General features: G+C 32.8%; 1 protein-coding gene across 1 annotated transcript in view; it reads left to right on the forward strand.

Annotated features, from left to right (window-relative positions):
• Positions 1–18468, forward strand: part of LOC114336242 (inactive rhomboid protein 1) — a 192408-nt gene that overhangs the window by 124665 nt on the left and 49275 nt on the right. Inside the window, exons 4-6 of the mRNA XM_050647524.1 lie at positions 1049–1245; positions 8774–8980; positions 16888–17130. Coding sequence (XP_050503481.1) covers positions 1049–1245; positions 8774–8980; positions 16888–17130 — 647 coding nt within the window. The remainder of the gene's footprint in view (positions 1–1048; positions 1246–8773; positions 8981–16887; positions 17131–18468) is intronic.

Here is an 18468-nt window from a genome sequence, read left to right on the forward strand (position 1 = left end):
TTGCGAATCCTCTAGAATTGCCTCTTCTCCAAATGTATGCCCATCCAGCAAACCAGTGACCTTTGTTTTTGACCTTGGTAACTGGATCTCTGCACTAGGGTTCTGTGCTGTGTGTGCCGGACGATCGACTAAGGCGGCGGTTACATTGGATGCGAGTTCGTACGAAAAACCGATCGTACGAATTCGTAATCGAAAATTTTCAAAACGAACGATTCATCAAAACGAAACAAATATGTACAATTTTATATGCAGGGATACATTACTTACAAATATTTCTTACGAATTCCTACGAACTCATACGATTTTCTGATGCGACCAACATAATTTGTTTTTTCTGCGATTATTCTTATGAGAAGTCGATTGTATTTAATAGTTTTGTGGTGTTTGGCTAATTATAATTACAAAATGGACGTTGAAAAATTAATAATACTAGTCCAAGAAAGGCAATCTTTATGGGACCAGAAAAGTAAACAATATACCAACCGAGATTTGAATAAAAAACTGTCAACCCAAACTCTGGAGTTTATAATATATCTACTGCGTTTTTTCGTCTGAGGTCACTTCATCTAATGTGACCAATCTGTCTTACGACTAAAATTAGTACGAATTGGTACGATTAAAGTTTCGTACGAACTCACATCCAATGTAACCACCGCCTAATGGTCGGTACATATATGCGAACTGAACTGTTCGCGAACTGCTCGGGTACAATTCGTTAAAATATACTTAAAGCGAACTCTTCGAAAACTCGTCACGATCCATGAAAGCGACGAACCATCTACCAATCAGCTTGTGCAAAGTAAATGATTCATTTAGTTTGTAATTTGGGTATTGATTACAATGTGTTTGTCACGTTTCTTATATCTTTCAATGTTTTCGTTAATAACTAGGAACACATACACTCACTAGGAACACATCATTCACACAATCAAAGGCGAAAACACAAACAGATAATATCGTTGCGAACGCCGTCCAAATTGAACTGCGAATATCCTTTGTGTTCATCTTTAAAATAAATATTAACCATATTACATTATTTTATTTATAGACTTTAACAAGGCATAGACCCAGGCCGAGATCTCAACAATCTACTTGGTCTCGCAGTTTTCCACCAGAGACACCTTCAGTCGCGTCGTCGCCAGAAGAACAGACTTTCTTCCAAAAACCTGTCGTCCCCAGTTCACCACGTACACCTGAAGCGGGAGACGCCATAGATAGTTCAGAAGCAGTAGTACCAAGATACAGGTAAGCTATAGTGATTTTCAGGGTAGAAAAGCCTTGATATTTTTTCCTACTTTCAATAATTAACTTGAAATTCTTTGTAAGCATCACTGCCAAAGACGGAGACGTTTAATGGGAGACGCTTAGGCAGGATATGTCTGTAAAGGGGATTTATATTGGTATGACAAGAAAGAAAAAAAATATAATTAGGGAAGAAGATCCCGCAAGACGATAAAGTCAAAGAGAAGAATTATACTGATAGGTCAGGGTAATAAGACAAAAATATACCCTGTTCGTGACACTTCAGCAGCCAGCATACTGAAGCGTTTTTTCGACAGGTAATACCTATAGGAACAAATTATAACTATTTCCTGCGTAGGATCTGGCGGCCATTTTTATTTATAAACAATTAACTATCAAAAAATGGCATTTTCGCCTTTTTTTCAAATCAACGGAAAACAGTGAAACTTATGATTTTTTTAGTACAAATATTTTTGAGATTATGGAAAAAGCTTTAAAATGACGTATTACAAAGTTTGATATACTCATTTATTGTTAATATAATTGCGAAAAAAGGTCGGAATTGCAAAAAAAATATTTTTTCAATAACTGTTATAAAAATTAGTGTACAGCTTTGAAATTTTTGTCAAATGAGGGTTCTTTAGTGCTTAATATGTGATAAAAATTTCAAAGCGATTCATTCAATTGTTTAAATTTTATTCAAATTGTTTATCCCAGAGAGCATTTTTTTGCAATAACATAAGTCAGAAAAAAATGACCTGAGAACCATTCCACAGGTATCAAATGAAAGAGCATGAGCTACATTTTCAACATGGTTTAAAAAAGTAAATAAAAAATGCCTTTATTAGTAATAAATAATTATGCAAAAGTATATAACTTTTTCCAAAAAATTAACTTTTTTACCCTGTTTTAAGTGCACAACTACCAAGTTATGTTATATCATAATTGATAAAAAATTGTAATAAATATGTATAATTTCTTATATAACAAAATAAAAAGTTTGTAAGGAAAGATTTACGATACTTTTGCATAATTATTTATTACTAATAAATGCAGTTTTTATTCACTTTTTTTAAACCAAGTTGAAAATATAGTCCATGCTCTTTCATTTGACACCTGTGGAATGGTCTAACGTTATGTTCTTCTGACTTACGTTATTTCAAAAAAAAATGCTTTCTGGGATAAACAATTTAAATAAAATTTAAACAATTGAATGAATCGCTTTGAAATTTTTATTACATATTAAGCACCAAAGTACCCTTATTTGTCAAAAATTTCAAAGCTCTACACTAATTTTTACAATAGTTATTGCGAAAATAATTTTTGTTGCAATTCCGACCTTTTTTCGCAATTATATTAACAATAAATGAGTACATCAAACTTTGTAATACGTCATTTTAAATCTTTTTCCATAATCTCGAAGATATTTGTACTAAAAAACCATAAGTTTCCCTGTTTTCCATTGATTTGAAAAAAAAGTGAAAAATGCCATTTTTTGACACTTTATTGTTTATAAATAAAAATGACCGCCAGATCCTACGCAGGAAATAGTTACAATTTGCTCTTATAGGTATTACCTGTCGAAAACACTCTTCAGTACCCTGGCTGTTCGAGTGTCATGGAAAAAACCTTATTACCCTGGACTATGATTGATCCTACGGTATAAGGATTGTGCGATGAGTACGGTCCTGACAATGATAATATACATCACGTTGTAAACCGCTGCGATATTTATCAGTTTTTAAATGATAAAAACACAGTTTAAAATTATTTTGTTAGTTCCTCCACATTGTTATAGTGGAAACACCATGTAAACCCCGCAAACCTGACGTGAGTACCAAAAACCACATCTATTATATTTATATTAATAATAATATAACCTATAAAATATCCAAGAAATATAAATAGGACCAGTTTTGGGCCAAGATCCACACCGGTTTTTGAACCGGCGACAGGGCCGGCCTTGCAACGTCTCTAAAATTAATCAAACATGACTTCGAATAACACCATGAACACTACACAAACTACATCTCACATCTCATATTCCAGTGTTGTTAACACGTTTAAACAACCAACAAAAGACGAAGCCATAGTTCTTTGTAGTATTGAAGGAACCAAAGTTCAAGAGTACATCATAGCCGTCGGTTCAATAGTTGGTCCACGTAACGTATCTTTCGCTTCCAGAATAGCCAATAATAGAATATGTATATATCTCTCTTCTAAAAATATGGTTGATTCATTGCTGCATTCCCACAAATACGTCAATATAAAAGAAACTCAAGTAGAAATAAGAAGACTTATCACTCCAGCTCAAAGACTGATAATATCAAACGCTGGTCCTTCTGTTCCAACCACGTTAATTGAACAAGAACTACGTAAAATGGGTATAAGCGCCGTCTCTAAAATGACTTTTCTTAGGGTAGGAATGCCTGAAAGCGAATACAGCCATGTCTTGAGTTTTAGAAGGCAAACATTTATCACACATTTAGAAAATATGTCCATTCCCGATTCTTTCATGATCTCTCATGATAATACCACTTACAGACTATACCTTTCTATAGAAGGATTCAACTGTTCAAAATGCAAGACTATTGGTCACCAGGAAACAGAATGTCCTGACAATGCTAATACAATCACTTCTAATGCAACCACTTCTAATACAACCAATCTTGACTCAACCAATTCTAATCCACCCACTTCTAATACAACAAATCCTGACCCAACCAATTCTAATCCAACCACTTCTAAAGCTCTTCCAGAAACCTCCCAAAACACACAATATATAACAAATCTACCTTATAACCAAACAGAACAAAAACCTTCTGACAAAGCCTTAATATCCACCTCTAACGATCACCCAGCATCTTCCCAAAATATATTAGATCAGATCCCAGACGTACAGGTCTCTAATAACCAATTAGAATCTACCATAGAAACTGACGACATGTCAAGACCTACAAATAATACAAATGAAACAAACACTTTAAAAATAACAACATCATCAACTTCCAACAAGATCAGCAATCTTACTCCATTAGAAATAACACAACCTAAAATTATTCCAAACGTCACAAAACATCCAAAAAGGCTCATCTCATCGTCTCCAGAAATCAACGAAAATACCACACAGACCGATTCTCATATCTTCACTTCTCCAGTAACAAGGAAATCAAAGAAAAAAACAAAAACGTCTAAAAGAAATTCTCGAGATGAACTTTTACTTTCCCTAGAGACAATTAAAGACAAAATCGCAAACAGATCACCACCATTTGTCCTTAACTTCGACGAAATATGTGACTTTCTCGAAAACACATTAAACGCAAAACATCCCGAAATAACCTCAAAAAACTATTCGAACGAAACAGCCGAATTAATTCAGATCCTTAATTTTGTTCACGCTTATACCCACAATTCAAAATTAAAAAATAATATAACTCGATTAAGAAAGAAACTAAGCCCCAATAATTTCTCTTCCACAGAAGAGACCGATGAAACACATTCTCAGTCAGAACTCGAAAATGTCTAATCTAACCCCTATATATTACAGTGGAATATCAATGGGTTCTACACCCATTTAGAACAATTAAAACTTCTAATAAACGAAACATGCCCTAAGATCTTATGTCTTCAAGAAACCCATTTTAAGCAATACAATATTAATCTTCAAAACTACCAATGTTTTCCAAAAAATAGAATAGCACAACAGGCAAGTGGCGGAGTAGCCATCCTTGTAAGAACAGACCTAGAAGCTAAGCCAATCACATTAAGAGTGTCCTCAATTTCAAAAAGAAAGAAGATCCCATAGAATCACAGACGATGACCTCAAGACAATCCTCACCAAAAAAGTTTCATCAGTGTTAACATATTTAAAAGACATCAAATTGTATAATATTAAATTAAATTGTATTATATATTTAATGTAATACTTTGTATTGTCATATCCACTAATAACCCTGCGCGGTTGATGTGGTTTTGTGTTTTAAATAAAAAAAAAAAAAAATAAAATAAAAGGATTGTACGGGTCAATAACAGTTATGAACGTAAAAAGTCTTAATGGTGTCATTGAGATGGTAATTTTACTGGGATCGAGAATGAATGTATCCAAATGCTTGGTTATTCTACCCGTTATTGTATCATTTACTGTCATTATCACATCAAACGTATATTTGAACTCGTATATATTTGAACGTAATATTAATAAAAACTCTGGAACAATTTTATGAACTTTAATAAACGAGTGATCAAAACGGTAACTGAAATAGTGACTGAACATTGCCGCTGAAAAAACCACCTACACAAACTGGTTGAAATTTAAAATCACACTAAATTTTCATTTTTTTTCACCCCTGTAACTTATTAATATAAACATTATAGAAGTTTTCAGGGACTTTGGGCCCTCGGTAATAAAATAATCTTTCATTCTGCGGTTAAATTTTACAAAAATACTTACCTACTAGTTTTCTCAGGGAAAAAAATGAACCCATTTAAAAAACATTGGAGGCGAAATTTTGAGTCTACCCCCTTAAGGGAAAAACTAAGTATGGTACAAGTGCCAGAGACTAACGAGTTTCGCATAATTTAAGAAAATGAAGAAGAAAAAGAAGGCTCCACCCAAATAACAAATATAGTCGGTTCGCTAAACTCAGACACAACTGGCTAGTGATTTTAGTAAATAATTTTGCCAATTTCGTAAAATTGGCAAAAAAATAATTACAAAATAGTTAAAATTACTAAATAGTTAGTAATTTTGTTAGTAAAATTGGCCAAAACCAAACAAATTACCCACTAAAATCACTAGCCAGTTGTGTCTGAGTTTAGCAAACCGACACGAAGTTGCGACAGTGTGGTCATAAAAAAATTATTAATTTGTTTATGGTCATAAAAAATATTTTTTGATACCGATCTTTTTTGAGCCTCAACGCCTATTCTAATATCAGCAACAAATGGTTTATATTTGTGTTAAGTATGAATCAGTTTTTTAAGATGAATTGTAAGTCGTAAAATCCTTAAGAGTTTTCCCAAAGACTGTGCTGAATCAAATAATTATATAATGGTAATTTTACCAAAAAAATAATTAATAATCATCTAAAGATTTTTTTCAACCATTTTTTGATCGTTTCCAACTACCCTTTCTGACATTACTGTACCCTTCTCATCATTATTTTTAATTACAATGCCTCCCCAGACAAATACATCTCCTGTCGGATGTTTTAAATGTAAATTTACAAACTCATTCATTTTCATTTTTAAATAAAGTACGTAAACATACCCGGACAGAACCTACGAGTATTTGTTTAATGAAAATGTATTGCACAAAAAAGGGATTTCGAATGATGTTATGTATAAATTGCTGTTCATTTGTATATCGTTTTGTATTCATTTTAGTTTTACAATATGTTTTCGTAATTTCCTGAAATATGCACAAATGTTCACAAACTACAGTGCTGGCTAAAACTTCTGTGACACTTAAAATAGAGTGGAAATAGTAAAGAGATGGAAATAGTGTTTTGATAATTACTAAATAATGGCAAGAAGTCAAACCAAAGAAAAAGCATGGAAGGAGAAGCTAGAATTGAACGCTTAGAAGACATAGAGGATAATTCACCCAGAAAAGAATAATTCTAGGAAATCATAAACAATCTGAAAAACAATAATAGCCCAGTAAATGAACGGGAAATATGGCGATACCGTGTAATTTTCAGAGGCAACCCCGAATCGGATGAAAAATTGGATTTAGGTTCTAGTTACCCTCCACTTCAAAGTTGAATTTGTGCAGTTGGTTGCTTTTACCTGGAGGGTGACAGTCACCCCTTCTCGGGTGTGAAAAAACATACGTTTAAGATAAGCCCGGAGATGGATAAATTGACTGATTATAAGCAACTTTCGTTCTATAGTGTTTTTTATGTAAGTCAATACTTTTCGAGTTATTTGCGATTGAAAATGTTTATTTTTCGACAAAAAAAACTACGTTTTCAGACGGTTTTTCGCAAATAACTTAAAAAGTAAATATTTTATCAAAAAAAATATTTTTAGCAAAAACGTAGCTTAGAAAAATACGAAAAGAGTTGTGTATTCGTGAAGTCTATAGATCCAGCAAAAGCAAATTTATAGCTCATGAAAAATACGTTTTTACTCGTCCAATTCCAAATTGAATATTTCATCGTGAAATAACCAAAAAATTCAGCACTTTTCGGGAAAACCCCATTTAAACTTTTTTTTCTACAACCGTGTTAAAAATGCAATTTTTAGCACTCCATACGAGCGTTAAAAATGCTACTTTAAGACACTAGTGCTTTAAAAAAATTTAAGGCACTGCAGTTCGTATTGACCGTATATGCAATTTTGATGTAATGTCAAAAAAATATAAAATTGGAATGTCAGTAAAGTTCAAGTAAAAGTTTTTGTAGATATTGTCCTGTAATTACGTTTGTAGAAAAAATGTTGTATGATATGCGTGTTAAAAAGTACATTTTTAAGGCACTCATGTGAATTGCAGAACTCGCTTTCGCTCATTCTGCAAACTTTCACATGCGTGCTTTAAACGTGTACTTTTAACACTTATATCATAAATAACTATTAAAGTGTTTAAAAAAAGCTTTATTTTAATTGTTTATAAAAGTTTCTAGCAATAAAAATAAGACAGTTACGCTAAGAATAAAGTTTGCCCAATTTTTTTTTGGTAAAAAAGTCATGAAAATCTCCCCGTGTTTAGCTCCTAAAATGAAAATAATCGTGACCGCTTTACAAACAATTTTTACTTATCTATCTACTTTCTACGCTTTACTTATCTATTTTTTATATGATCTGTCAGTTTCACCGGTTTAAAGTGCTTATTTTTGAAAGGGTTATAGTTGAAAGGGCTTGAACGAGTTACTAATCACGAGTGTATCCAAACTTGGAACAACCATATCTTAACCAATTTTTATCCTACAGAAAAACAAAATAAAACTAGCATCTATAACAGCAAATCCTAAATTCCACGGTATCAAAAGCTTTTTTGAAGTCGATGAAAATCAACATGAGTGGTTTATTATATTCAACACATTTTTCAATTAGTATTTTAGGCGCTTGTAGGTGTGGGTCATTTGTTCCATAACCTTTCGTAAACCCAGCCAACCCAACCTAAGGAGAAACCGTTTTGTGATGATTTTGGTAAACCATTTGTAGAGATATGACGACAGACTTATCGGTCTATAATTCTCTAGGTTTGATATATCTCCTTTTTTGTGTACTAGGATAGTAATTAAATTGTTCAAATTTCAACCCACAATTTTGTGGGACTGTACCTTGGTTTAGATATAGGTTAAAAAGTTCAGTTACTACTTCCAGCAGTCTCTTGCCTCCTACTTTAACAGCTTCTATTAGTATTTGGTGGTCTCTCTGATCTTCGATAGATCCATAAAATATTTACTAGTTAACCTCATCTGTTGTTCGAGATAAATTTTTCGGACTACTGTAAATATTCCAAATAATATTGATGTCACAAAATGTTATCGTAGATCATATACGTCATCACATTATTTGTTTTCAGGGAAAGAAGTGAAAGAGTAAGGTATGCAGAACCGCCAAGTGCCTCTGGATGGAGGATAGAACACGATCACGACGACGTAGTTTTAAGGCACGGAGAAAACAGACCTAGCATTGGGAGGTCTCGGATCACAACCAGTATGTTAGAGAGAGCATTAGACAATTCCGATCGAAGACAATATGGAATGGGTCTTGTTGGAAGGATGTTTGCGTAAGTTTTGCGTTTATTATATATTGCACTGTTTGTTCTTTATTAATGAATTTCACCTATTTCATTTGAGCCCATCAGAATCAAAACCTGCTAAATCCTAAATTTTTCGTTTTTCCTTTTATTACACACTTTCAAACTTCAAGTACCTGTATATTAACCTACAGGCATAAGGTTTCGGCTCAAAACCTAAATCCGCTTTAAGGGGTTACATAGGTCTTGCGGGTAAAAAAAGTGAATTTAAAAAAAATTATATCTCAAAAACTAAAAGTTATTTTTACTTATAATTTAAACATGTAAAAGTATGGTACTTAAGGTACTCTCAAAAAAATTTTTAACCAAAAATATTCATTTTTGTAGAGTTGACTGCAATTTTTCGACAACACCACTTTTTTTGTGGTGGGCAGCATAAATAAGTCCAGTCTCAACTAAAATCAAAAAATCAAAAAGTTTCTTGTAGTTTATACCTCTGGCTAGTGAATGAACGAAGGAATTTAAAAAAGAATTAAATTTGAAGATTTTACATAAGTTTAAACACATTTTCGACCCCAATTTGTCTCATTTTTTCAAAAATTACCATTTTTAAAGTAGTTTTTTTTTATAAAACAAAAACGACTTCACCTAAAAAAAATTCCTTCGTTCATTCACTAGCCAGAGGTATAAACTACAAATAACTTGTTGATTTTTTGATTTTAGATGAGACTGTTTTTTGAGAATATTTTTGGCTGAAAATTTTTTTGAGAGTACCTTAAGTACTATACTTTTACATATTCCAATTATAAATAAAAATAATTTTTAGTTTTCGAGATATAATTTTTTTAAAAAGTCACTTTTTTTACCCGCAAGATCTATGTAACCCCGTAAAATACCAGTGGAACGTTGACGTTAGAATCAAACCCTGTTATGTCCATTACTTTTATGCACAATAAAATACTTCTTTTTTGTATATTTTGTATGTTTCCCTATCAAACTGGTTCAATACTCACTTTTAGTGCATTAATTGCTCCTAAAAGCAGTTGAAAATGGTGTCGGCCGGTATGCGCTCGACCGTTTTGCGCCCTTACCTGAAATCGGCCGGTTTGCGCTCTAACACTTTCTTAATGGAGATGTATAGCTAATTATTTTCTTATATCGACCGTTTTGCGCTCTCTTGTAATCGACGTTTAATTTTATCCTACCATAACGATCAGGTAACGGTTAGGCTAATAAAATTAGTTTTAAAAAATCATAAAACTATAAAAAAAATGGATATAGTCTAGATGATGTGCACAGCAATTGGAAGGTCGAAACACAAAAAAATCTTATGTGTGTCTTTGTACTCACTTTATAATGCTAAAAAAATCACGGCTTTTAGATTTCAATGCCTATTTTTTTTATAATTCTCATTATAGAAACACATATAAGAAACATGGATAATTTTGTTTTAATTACTTGCTTGTAGCCTGTAGATATAGTAAAAATTGCGATAAGCTTTTATTTTAACATTTAAATTTAACTTAATATCTCACTGAAGTATGTGGTTCTTGATAATATTACGAAAATTAATGTCTAAAGACGGAAATACCCGAAAGTTAAGTTAGGACCGAAGGGTTGGGTCTTCCTCCTTCCCCACAGATTTTGAGTCAGGTAGGTTCACCAGACTATTATTGTAGAATGAAATTAAAATTATATTGCAAGAGAGCGCAAATCGGCCGATTAAGGAAACTATAGTAGTTAGATATTTTTCTATTATGAAAATTGCAAAGCGCAAACCGGTCGATTTCAGGTAAGGGCGCAAAACGGTCGAGCGCAAACCGGCCGTATTCGTTGAAAATGAGGAATTTGGACAATATTATGTGGGCTTAGAATCAAAATCTGCTAAATCCAAACTAAAAGTACAAATTTCTGAAGATGTAATGGGCATGCAGAAAAATGACTGTACCAAATTAGTGTGCCAGTTTATTTTATTGATGCCCCTTTGATTGCGAAATGCCGGATGCTTTTTGGAAAATTTACATTTTTTTTATCTCCTGAAAAATTTCAGAACATGGATCTAGCAGGTTTTGATTCTGTAGGCCTCATTTAGTTTTTAACTTACAATTCTTTTAACACTATTTTTAATTTAGTTACCCTAAAAAGCAACTGTGCTGTAATAAGAGAGATAAAGATTTTCATAAGTATTACCAGATAAATTAATAGATGTAAAATAATATCCAATATTGAACTTGTGTTCGAACTTGTGTTCGAACCAGATTGTGTCATATCGACTAACATTTACCTTCATTGTTTATTTAAATATTAGGTGTTCTAAATATTGAGCCATGGGTGCTGAATAAGCAACCCCTCAACTAAGGAGGAGCACTAGGTTCAGACAGGAATTTAGGGATGCGAGAAGTAGAAGAAGATTTTAGAGACGCACAACTATCCATTTTGTCTTTTTGGAACAAAACTTCTCACGACTAAGGACGTACAAAAAGACCGGAAGCAAAGTCAAGGGTATAAAGTTGCGGAAAACTACCCACCAAGTAGGTAAGGGTTAGAAAATGAAGAATTTATAAAGTAAATGATATATAAATCAATAATTATGAAAAATGATATGAATATGTATGAAGGAAGATATTCTATGAAATATGAAGTAAATGATATAAAGAAGAAATATGAATAAGAAGAAGATTTATGTTTAATAGTACACTATGAAGAAAGTACTAAGTATAAAGAAAATAAAGAAAAATGTAATTATTGTGAAGTATGTACCTGACAAGAAGAAAAAGAAGAAAAAAAGAGAGAATTTTTAATAGAAGAATATGTAAAAATTTGAGAACATCAAAAGAATTGTCTTATAAAAGTCTAGTAACCGAATAAGAATTAAGAGAGTAAATTAAATTTTAAGAGTTTAAGTTGTAATTTCGTTTTAGATCTTTGAGTTAAAGTAAAGTATAAAATATAATTTCTGAGTGCAGAATTTTGCGAGATATAAAGAAAAGGAATTATGTAAGAATAGACAATATTTTACATTATTGAAGTTTGTGTTTGTAAATTATGTATATGTATTTATATTTAGGTTTAATGTTTTCAAGGTAATGTTTGTGTTTTATTGGCGTATAAAAGTGAAATTTTAAAATAAGCAAGCTTGTACATAGTTTCATTTTCATTTGGATAGGTCAGTATTAATATGACACAATTTTGACCGAGGTATAAAAAATAGTATTTGTTAGTAAACACACCGTAAAATTTATCCTAATACCAATTAAGATTTTTTTTCATTTCGTAAATCAGATAATAAAAAAAAATTTAAACAGAGGAAGGATGGTGTGCTGTAATAAGAGAGATAAAGATTTTCATAAGTATTACAAGATAAATTAATAGATGTAAAATAATATCCAATATTGAACTGGGTCAAGATTGTGTAATATCGACTAACATTTACCTTCATTGTTTATTTAAATATTAGGTGTTCTAAATATTGAGCCATGCAAGAACATATTCATTGCAAGAACATAGTTTGATTGTCAAAAATAATACAATGAGAAATCAGAATAAACTTGGTGTTCGTCGAGGTAAGATGTTTCATTCTCCGTTAACTACTTAACATTGAAACGAACCTGAAGTATTACCACCCTTAGCTCCCAGGGTGACAACAATATATACCAGTTATATCAGACAACTACTTAATGCAATATTTCTTGTATTGTTATATCCACTAATAACTCTGCGCGGTTGATGTGATTTTGTGTTTAAATAAAAAAAAAGAAACACTTTATATTCGCTGGATATAACTTCTACATTTTTAGTCCAAATTCATTCTGTCTACTTTTTGTAATCTAGTTTATTCAAATATATTTTTCGAATTTCATAATTTTCTAAACATGAATGTTTACGGTTTGTCTCACTAACACAGATACATATTATCATTCCAAAAAGACATTACCTGAAGTGAAAACCTCAACTGACGTAATTCTCATTCTGACTAGTAGTCTATTGAATAATAGATACATCGCAAATTTTCTTTATAACCTGAATAAATACGAGCGCAAAACAGAACAGTTTTGCTGGAAATAATTTTGCTTAATATAAGTCAAAACTAAAATTAGCGCTTTGTATTTTAGAATGAAAACTTTATTTCTATTAAGCGAAACATGGAAAGGGAAGTAATTTCGACTACGTACTCCAAGATCACATTATACTGCTTTACGAATAACTCATTTTATTTTTTAAACAGCATTGTAACAGTCGAGCTATCACAGAAACAAAAAATATTAAAAAACAAAAAAAAATATGGGAAGAAATGAAAATGACAAAACAAAAAGAGTAACAAACAAATCAAATTAAAAAAAAAGTATACCTAATATAAAAAAAAATAAAAACACAAAGAGGGTCAAAACATCCGAGGTGTTGAACCGGATTGAAGCATTAACGCTGTGAAAAAAAACTTATATTATATCTATTAATTTATTATTAGTATCTGGTATTAGCATTTAGTATTTTTGTCTAATTCCCTATTTGTAAATTAATTTAAGTTGGTTAGGGCCCTGTATGAAGAGTATACCTGCTGGTCAATTTAATGTTTCCTCTTTTATGTAATTTTTGCTTTTAATTTATTAGTATCTACCTATGTATGTATGTGAGTGGATAAGTATTATATGTGAGCACATCTACATAATGTTATTATATTTAAGATATTGTTCCAAACAGTAATTTATTATCTATCGTGGCTGGATGGATCAAGCAATCCAAAGCCAATAAGAAGAAAAAAAACTACCACAGAAAGTTGGGGATTTAGTGTTTAACAATAAATCCCCAACTAGCTACGAGAGCCGATTGTTAAAGCTTCACCTAACTCAGTCACTCAGGTGTAAGTTCGTCTTATCTTAGTCGAAAAATTTAACAATGAGTCTTGGAAGGGACAAATAAAACTTAAAAGTAACTAGTCATATTTATTTAGCATAAAAAAATAAAGAAATGATATTTAAATATACAAGCAAATCCTGCCTATAGCTTTACAATAAAATGATACTTATCGCATTGTTGTATTGCTTGCTTCTGGATATGAAGGATGTAGTTGGACGTTATTGGCTCCAGATGATATGGGTCTGTCTTATATGTTTACTATTTGAATGTCTTAAGGAAGTGGTTGTGATCTTGACAGTTGCAGGCAACTTGGTTTATTCCACGTGGTGGTTACGCATCGTCGACGATATAGGAAGATCCCTCCCGAAAAAGGGGGACAGGAATTGATTATTTAGGCAAAAAACTAGAATAATAAACTCTGTATTTAGAGACATCAAACGATTTCAAAGGTTCCTTACAATATCTTCCAAAATTACAATAATTATAAGAAAAATATTAAAAAGAATAGCAAATTGGCAAGGATAAAGTGAGTAGAATTATTATTAATAATAATCCAGATTTAGCCATATGGCTCACACTCCCTCTAAGGGGAAAATTGACTCATCCCAGATACCTACGGTATCAAAAGGATTGAGCTCTGGTGGGACTCTTTCCGTGTTATCGAGCCCTAGGTGACTTTGTATGCTGGAGTATCTCCCAAAAATTTTCGTACACGGCCTTCGAGATTAGTACATCTTTCTGCATGGTCTTATAAAGATGTTCATTTAGACTAAGCTTTTTTATATTTTCGAGGAGGTTCTTCGGAATGACTCCAGTAGTAGACATAATAATAGGTATCGTCTGGGTACTTTGCATTCTCCATTGTCTTCGTAGTTTAATTTCTATATCTCTGTACTTAGCAATCTTTTCAGTAAATTTAGTGCGTAGATTGTTGTTGTTAGGTATCGCCACATCAATTAGTAGTCCTATTCTTAATGTATCTATAAGAGATTCATGCGGTACTGAGTCAAATACTTTTTTGTAGTCAATAAAGGCCGTAAAGAGGTTCCTTTTTTGGTGAATGCCTGGTTAGAAATGACTGAGTCGATGATAAGTTCTTCTTTGCAGCCCATGGAACCTTTAGCGCATCCTTTCTGTTGAGGCTCTGTGGTATTGTTTTTAATAATTGTTATTAACAACAATTTTATTAGAATTATTATTAACAAAATTAGTTAAATTGAAAAATATACTAGCTGCATAAAGGTTTAACAAAGTTAAAAAGACACATGGGGTGGAGAGGTTATGTATAAAAAGTAAAATTATCAAAAAAAACTGGATATTGATAGAAAGAAACATCATATTAGTTCATGATTAAAAAACAATAAACCGTATTAATATTTAAAAAAAAAGGTATTCTTTGAGGGAAAACTTAGAGAGAAAAGAATGGTATACTTTATTTATTTTCATAGAATAATATATTCGGATCAACAGATTATACAAAGTATATATGGCTATTTACAGAAAACTAATAAGAGATTTCGTTTGCGACAGAGAAAAATTGTAGGTACAATATTGTTCACTTAATTAGATATTGATGAAACAAAAAAATCGGGCCAATCAGGTCATTTTCGACTAAGGAGAAGCTTCAATATGTCCTTAGTTCATCAAATTAGGATATAAATGTATAGTTTTTGTTTATCTCGTATCCTTTTCCCATTCTACATATATTTTTTGCTTGTAATCAAAAAAATAATTACGATGAAAAATAAGAGAGTTGAAATCTTCTGCCTATTATGAACTAGGAAGTGGGATTTTCTTTTAATTAATTTTGTGTATTCTCTAACAATATCTCGACAGTTGTTTATCAAAGAAAATTTAAATAGGGCCCGCATTCTAGGTTAATTGGTAGGAGGAATATTGGATTAAATTACAACTTTTACTCAGAAGAAGTGCAGACAATTTACAAAATATAAACTCTTGTTGCTTTTGTTGATCATTAATCAACGAATGGTTAGCATAGGGTATATGTTTGCATATACAAATTAATAGTTGATTAAAAGTATGAAGTTATTAAGAGTGAGCTTCAAACTGGAAGCAAATGGCGCAAAATAGAAAACACTGGATTGAATTGGAGGAGGCCTATGTATAAAGTTGGATTACTTAAAGCAGAAAAAAAGAGCTTTAAAATTGACTTAGTATGAAATTGAAAGTATCAAAAGACAGACCAAAAGAAAAATCAGTTATAATGTTTACGGCGGCCGCAAGTTGACACGCAGCTTCGTGAGGTGACGTAGGGTGAGTCGCTGTGAAATACAGAAATAATACTAAACCACAAGCTCCCGCGCAGAGTGACGTGACGCAGCTTTCACGGTCATTGTCACTGCGCTAGGCAGTTCTTACTCCGCAGGTTGCCACGGTGTGTAGAGGTAAAATCCACGAACTCTGTAGGAAATAAACACGTCACATAAGAACAGTAGGCGCAAGCTGCGTTTTAATTTGCGGTGATCCAGTAACCAGTAGTTTTTTCTCACCATGACTCACCTGTGTCACCTCACCAAGCACCTTGTGAACTTGCGGCCGGCCTTATACTAACCTTCATCATCTGTTAATTTTTCACAAGTTCCCTGCTTCGAAAAGTTCCTCTATCTTGCTTATAGTGGGGGCAAGTCAAAAGTCAAGCACAGAGTATTATAGCTCAAACAACAACTTGGTGAATTTTGCGTTGTGACTTGGACATGATATTTGGTATGGGTTTTGGGCTGGCAGCGTCATAGCTCCATATTTCTTTGATAACGACGTTGGCCACTTGGCCAGGCAATAAATCGATGGGTGAGTGCCACATATGGATGATTACTAACTTCTTTAGGTCTGAAGTGGATGATATCGGCACCAATGTGTCACACAGCTTATGCCACATTGGACATTCTTTTCAAACGAATAAAAAATGTCGATGATGTCTCACACATATTTTGTTTTAGTTTTTAAATATAGTGTTACGCTGACCCTGCCTATCGAAAAACCTACATGGCATATGGTTATAGGTATAGCAATACCTAATGATTCTTATTTAAAATTTCAGCAGGTCATAAATATTATTTTTTTAGGCGTTCGTTCAGAAAATCAGTAACACAAGACGATAAGGTTCGAGAACAACTTGATGACATGGAGGACCACCGACCGATGTTTACTTATTGGGTGACCACTGTGCAGATTTTAGTACTTTTCATTTCTATTATTTGTTACGGAGTTGGACCTTTTGGAGTCGACCTTCAGTCAAGATCGGGACAAGTTTTGGTGACTAGTTTGTCTTTGCAACAGGTGGACTATATGGAACCTGCAAACTTTTGGTAAGTTGTTTTATTTTTATTTATTACACTTCGTTAATTAGTGATTTTAATATTGAATTTTAATGGTGAAAACAAATATAAAAGTAAAAAATATTTAACATAAACAGATATAATGGAAAGACTAAGTTTTCAATCTAATGGCATATAAAACAACATAATGTTACTCTACATCCCACCAGACTGAAAACAATGGGAACCTTCTCTGGTTACACCTCCGAGGCTTCTACAATTTGCAAGCCATAACGGATGCTGAGACTAAGGAAGGTGAGGGAATTTTACAATTTATAATTCCAACGAGAATGGTTCCCTTCGTACTCCAATCAGAGTAAACATGTAAATCAAAAATGAATAACCATTTTCAATTTCGTTGCAAAACGAAAATACAGCCGAATCATATTCCAGTCCAATCAGAGAGTGCAGCAAGCACCTCTACCGGTTTCGAAACTTATTAGTCTCTCATCAGGAGGCACATATGCTGCTCTCTCTGATCCAACCAAAACAAAGCCCGGCGTGCAGTCACGGATGGCAACGAACGAAATGGCATAGATGCCCTAGCGGCAACTGCTAGCAAAAGACTAAGTTTTCAATCTAATGGCGTATAAAACAACATAATGTTACTCTACATCCCAACATATTGAAAACAATGGGAACCTTCTCTGGTTACACCTCCGAGGCTTCTACAATTTGCCTCTGAGTTCATTCGCCACGAATGTTTTTTAAGCCAAAAACATGTTTTCTTCCTACACTTCTACGACCCTCTATTTTGCCTTTAACACGTTCGGTGCCCATCTTGAACAAGCGCCACTTGGCTAGTACCACATACTAAAATCGTCCATGCATTTTCAAAGTGCATCTCGAAGAGATGGAAAATTAAAAATTTAAAACTCAGGAAATATTGACGGAAATGAGTTCAATTTTTATATTTGTGGGTTTTGGAGGTCAGTGAACACAAATTTCATGACGACGATGGCCTCCGAGGTACCTGGTGCCCATGGTGGAGTTCGTCGCCTGGGGCGATCAAATAATTCGCGAAATGAAGATTGGATCGAAAAACTGAAAAATACGCTTTCAATATTTTTCAAAAATCTATCGAATGACACTAAAGACGACCCCCCCACTCCACCTCCTGGAGGTGGGGTGTATGTAACTTTAAAATCTTAAATGGAAACCCCCATTTGTTATTACAGATTTGGATTGCTTACGTAAAAATAAGCAACTTTTATTTGAGATATTTTTCTAATTGTCGACAGATGGCGCTCTAATCGGAAAAAACGATTTATCGTGATACCATAGGTAAAACCGTATAGAAACGGTCTAATATCTCGAGAAATACACTTC

Source organism: Diabrotica virgifera, chromosome 3 (genome assembly GCF_917563875.1).
Source record: "Diabrotica virgifera virgifera chromosome 3, PGI_DIABVI_V3a".
NCBI classification, from domain to species: Eukaryota; Metazoa; Arthropoda; class Insecta; order Coleoptera; family Chrysomelidae; genus Diabrotica; species Diabrotica virgifera.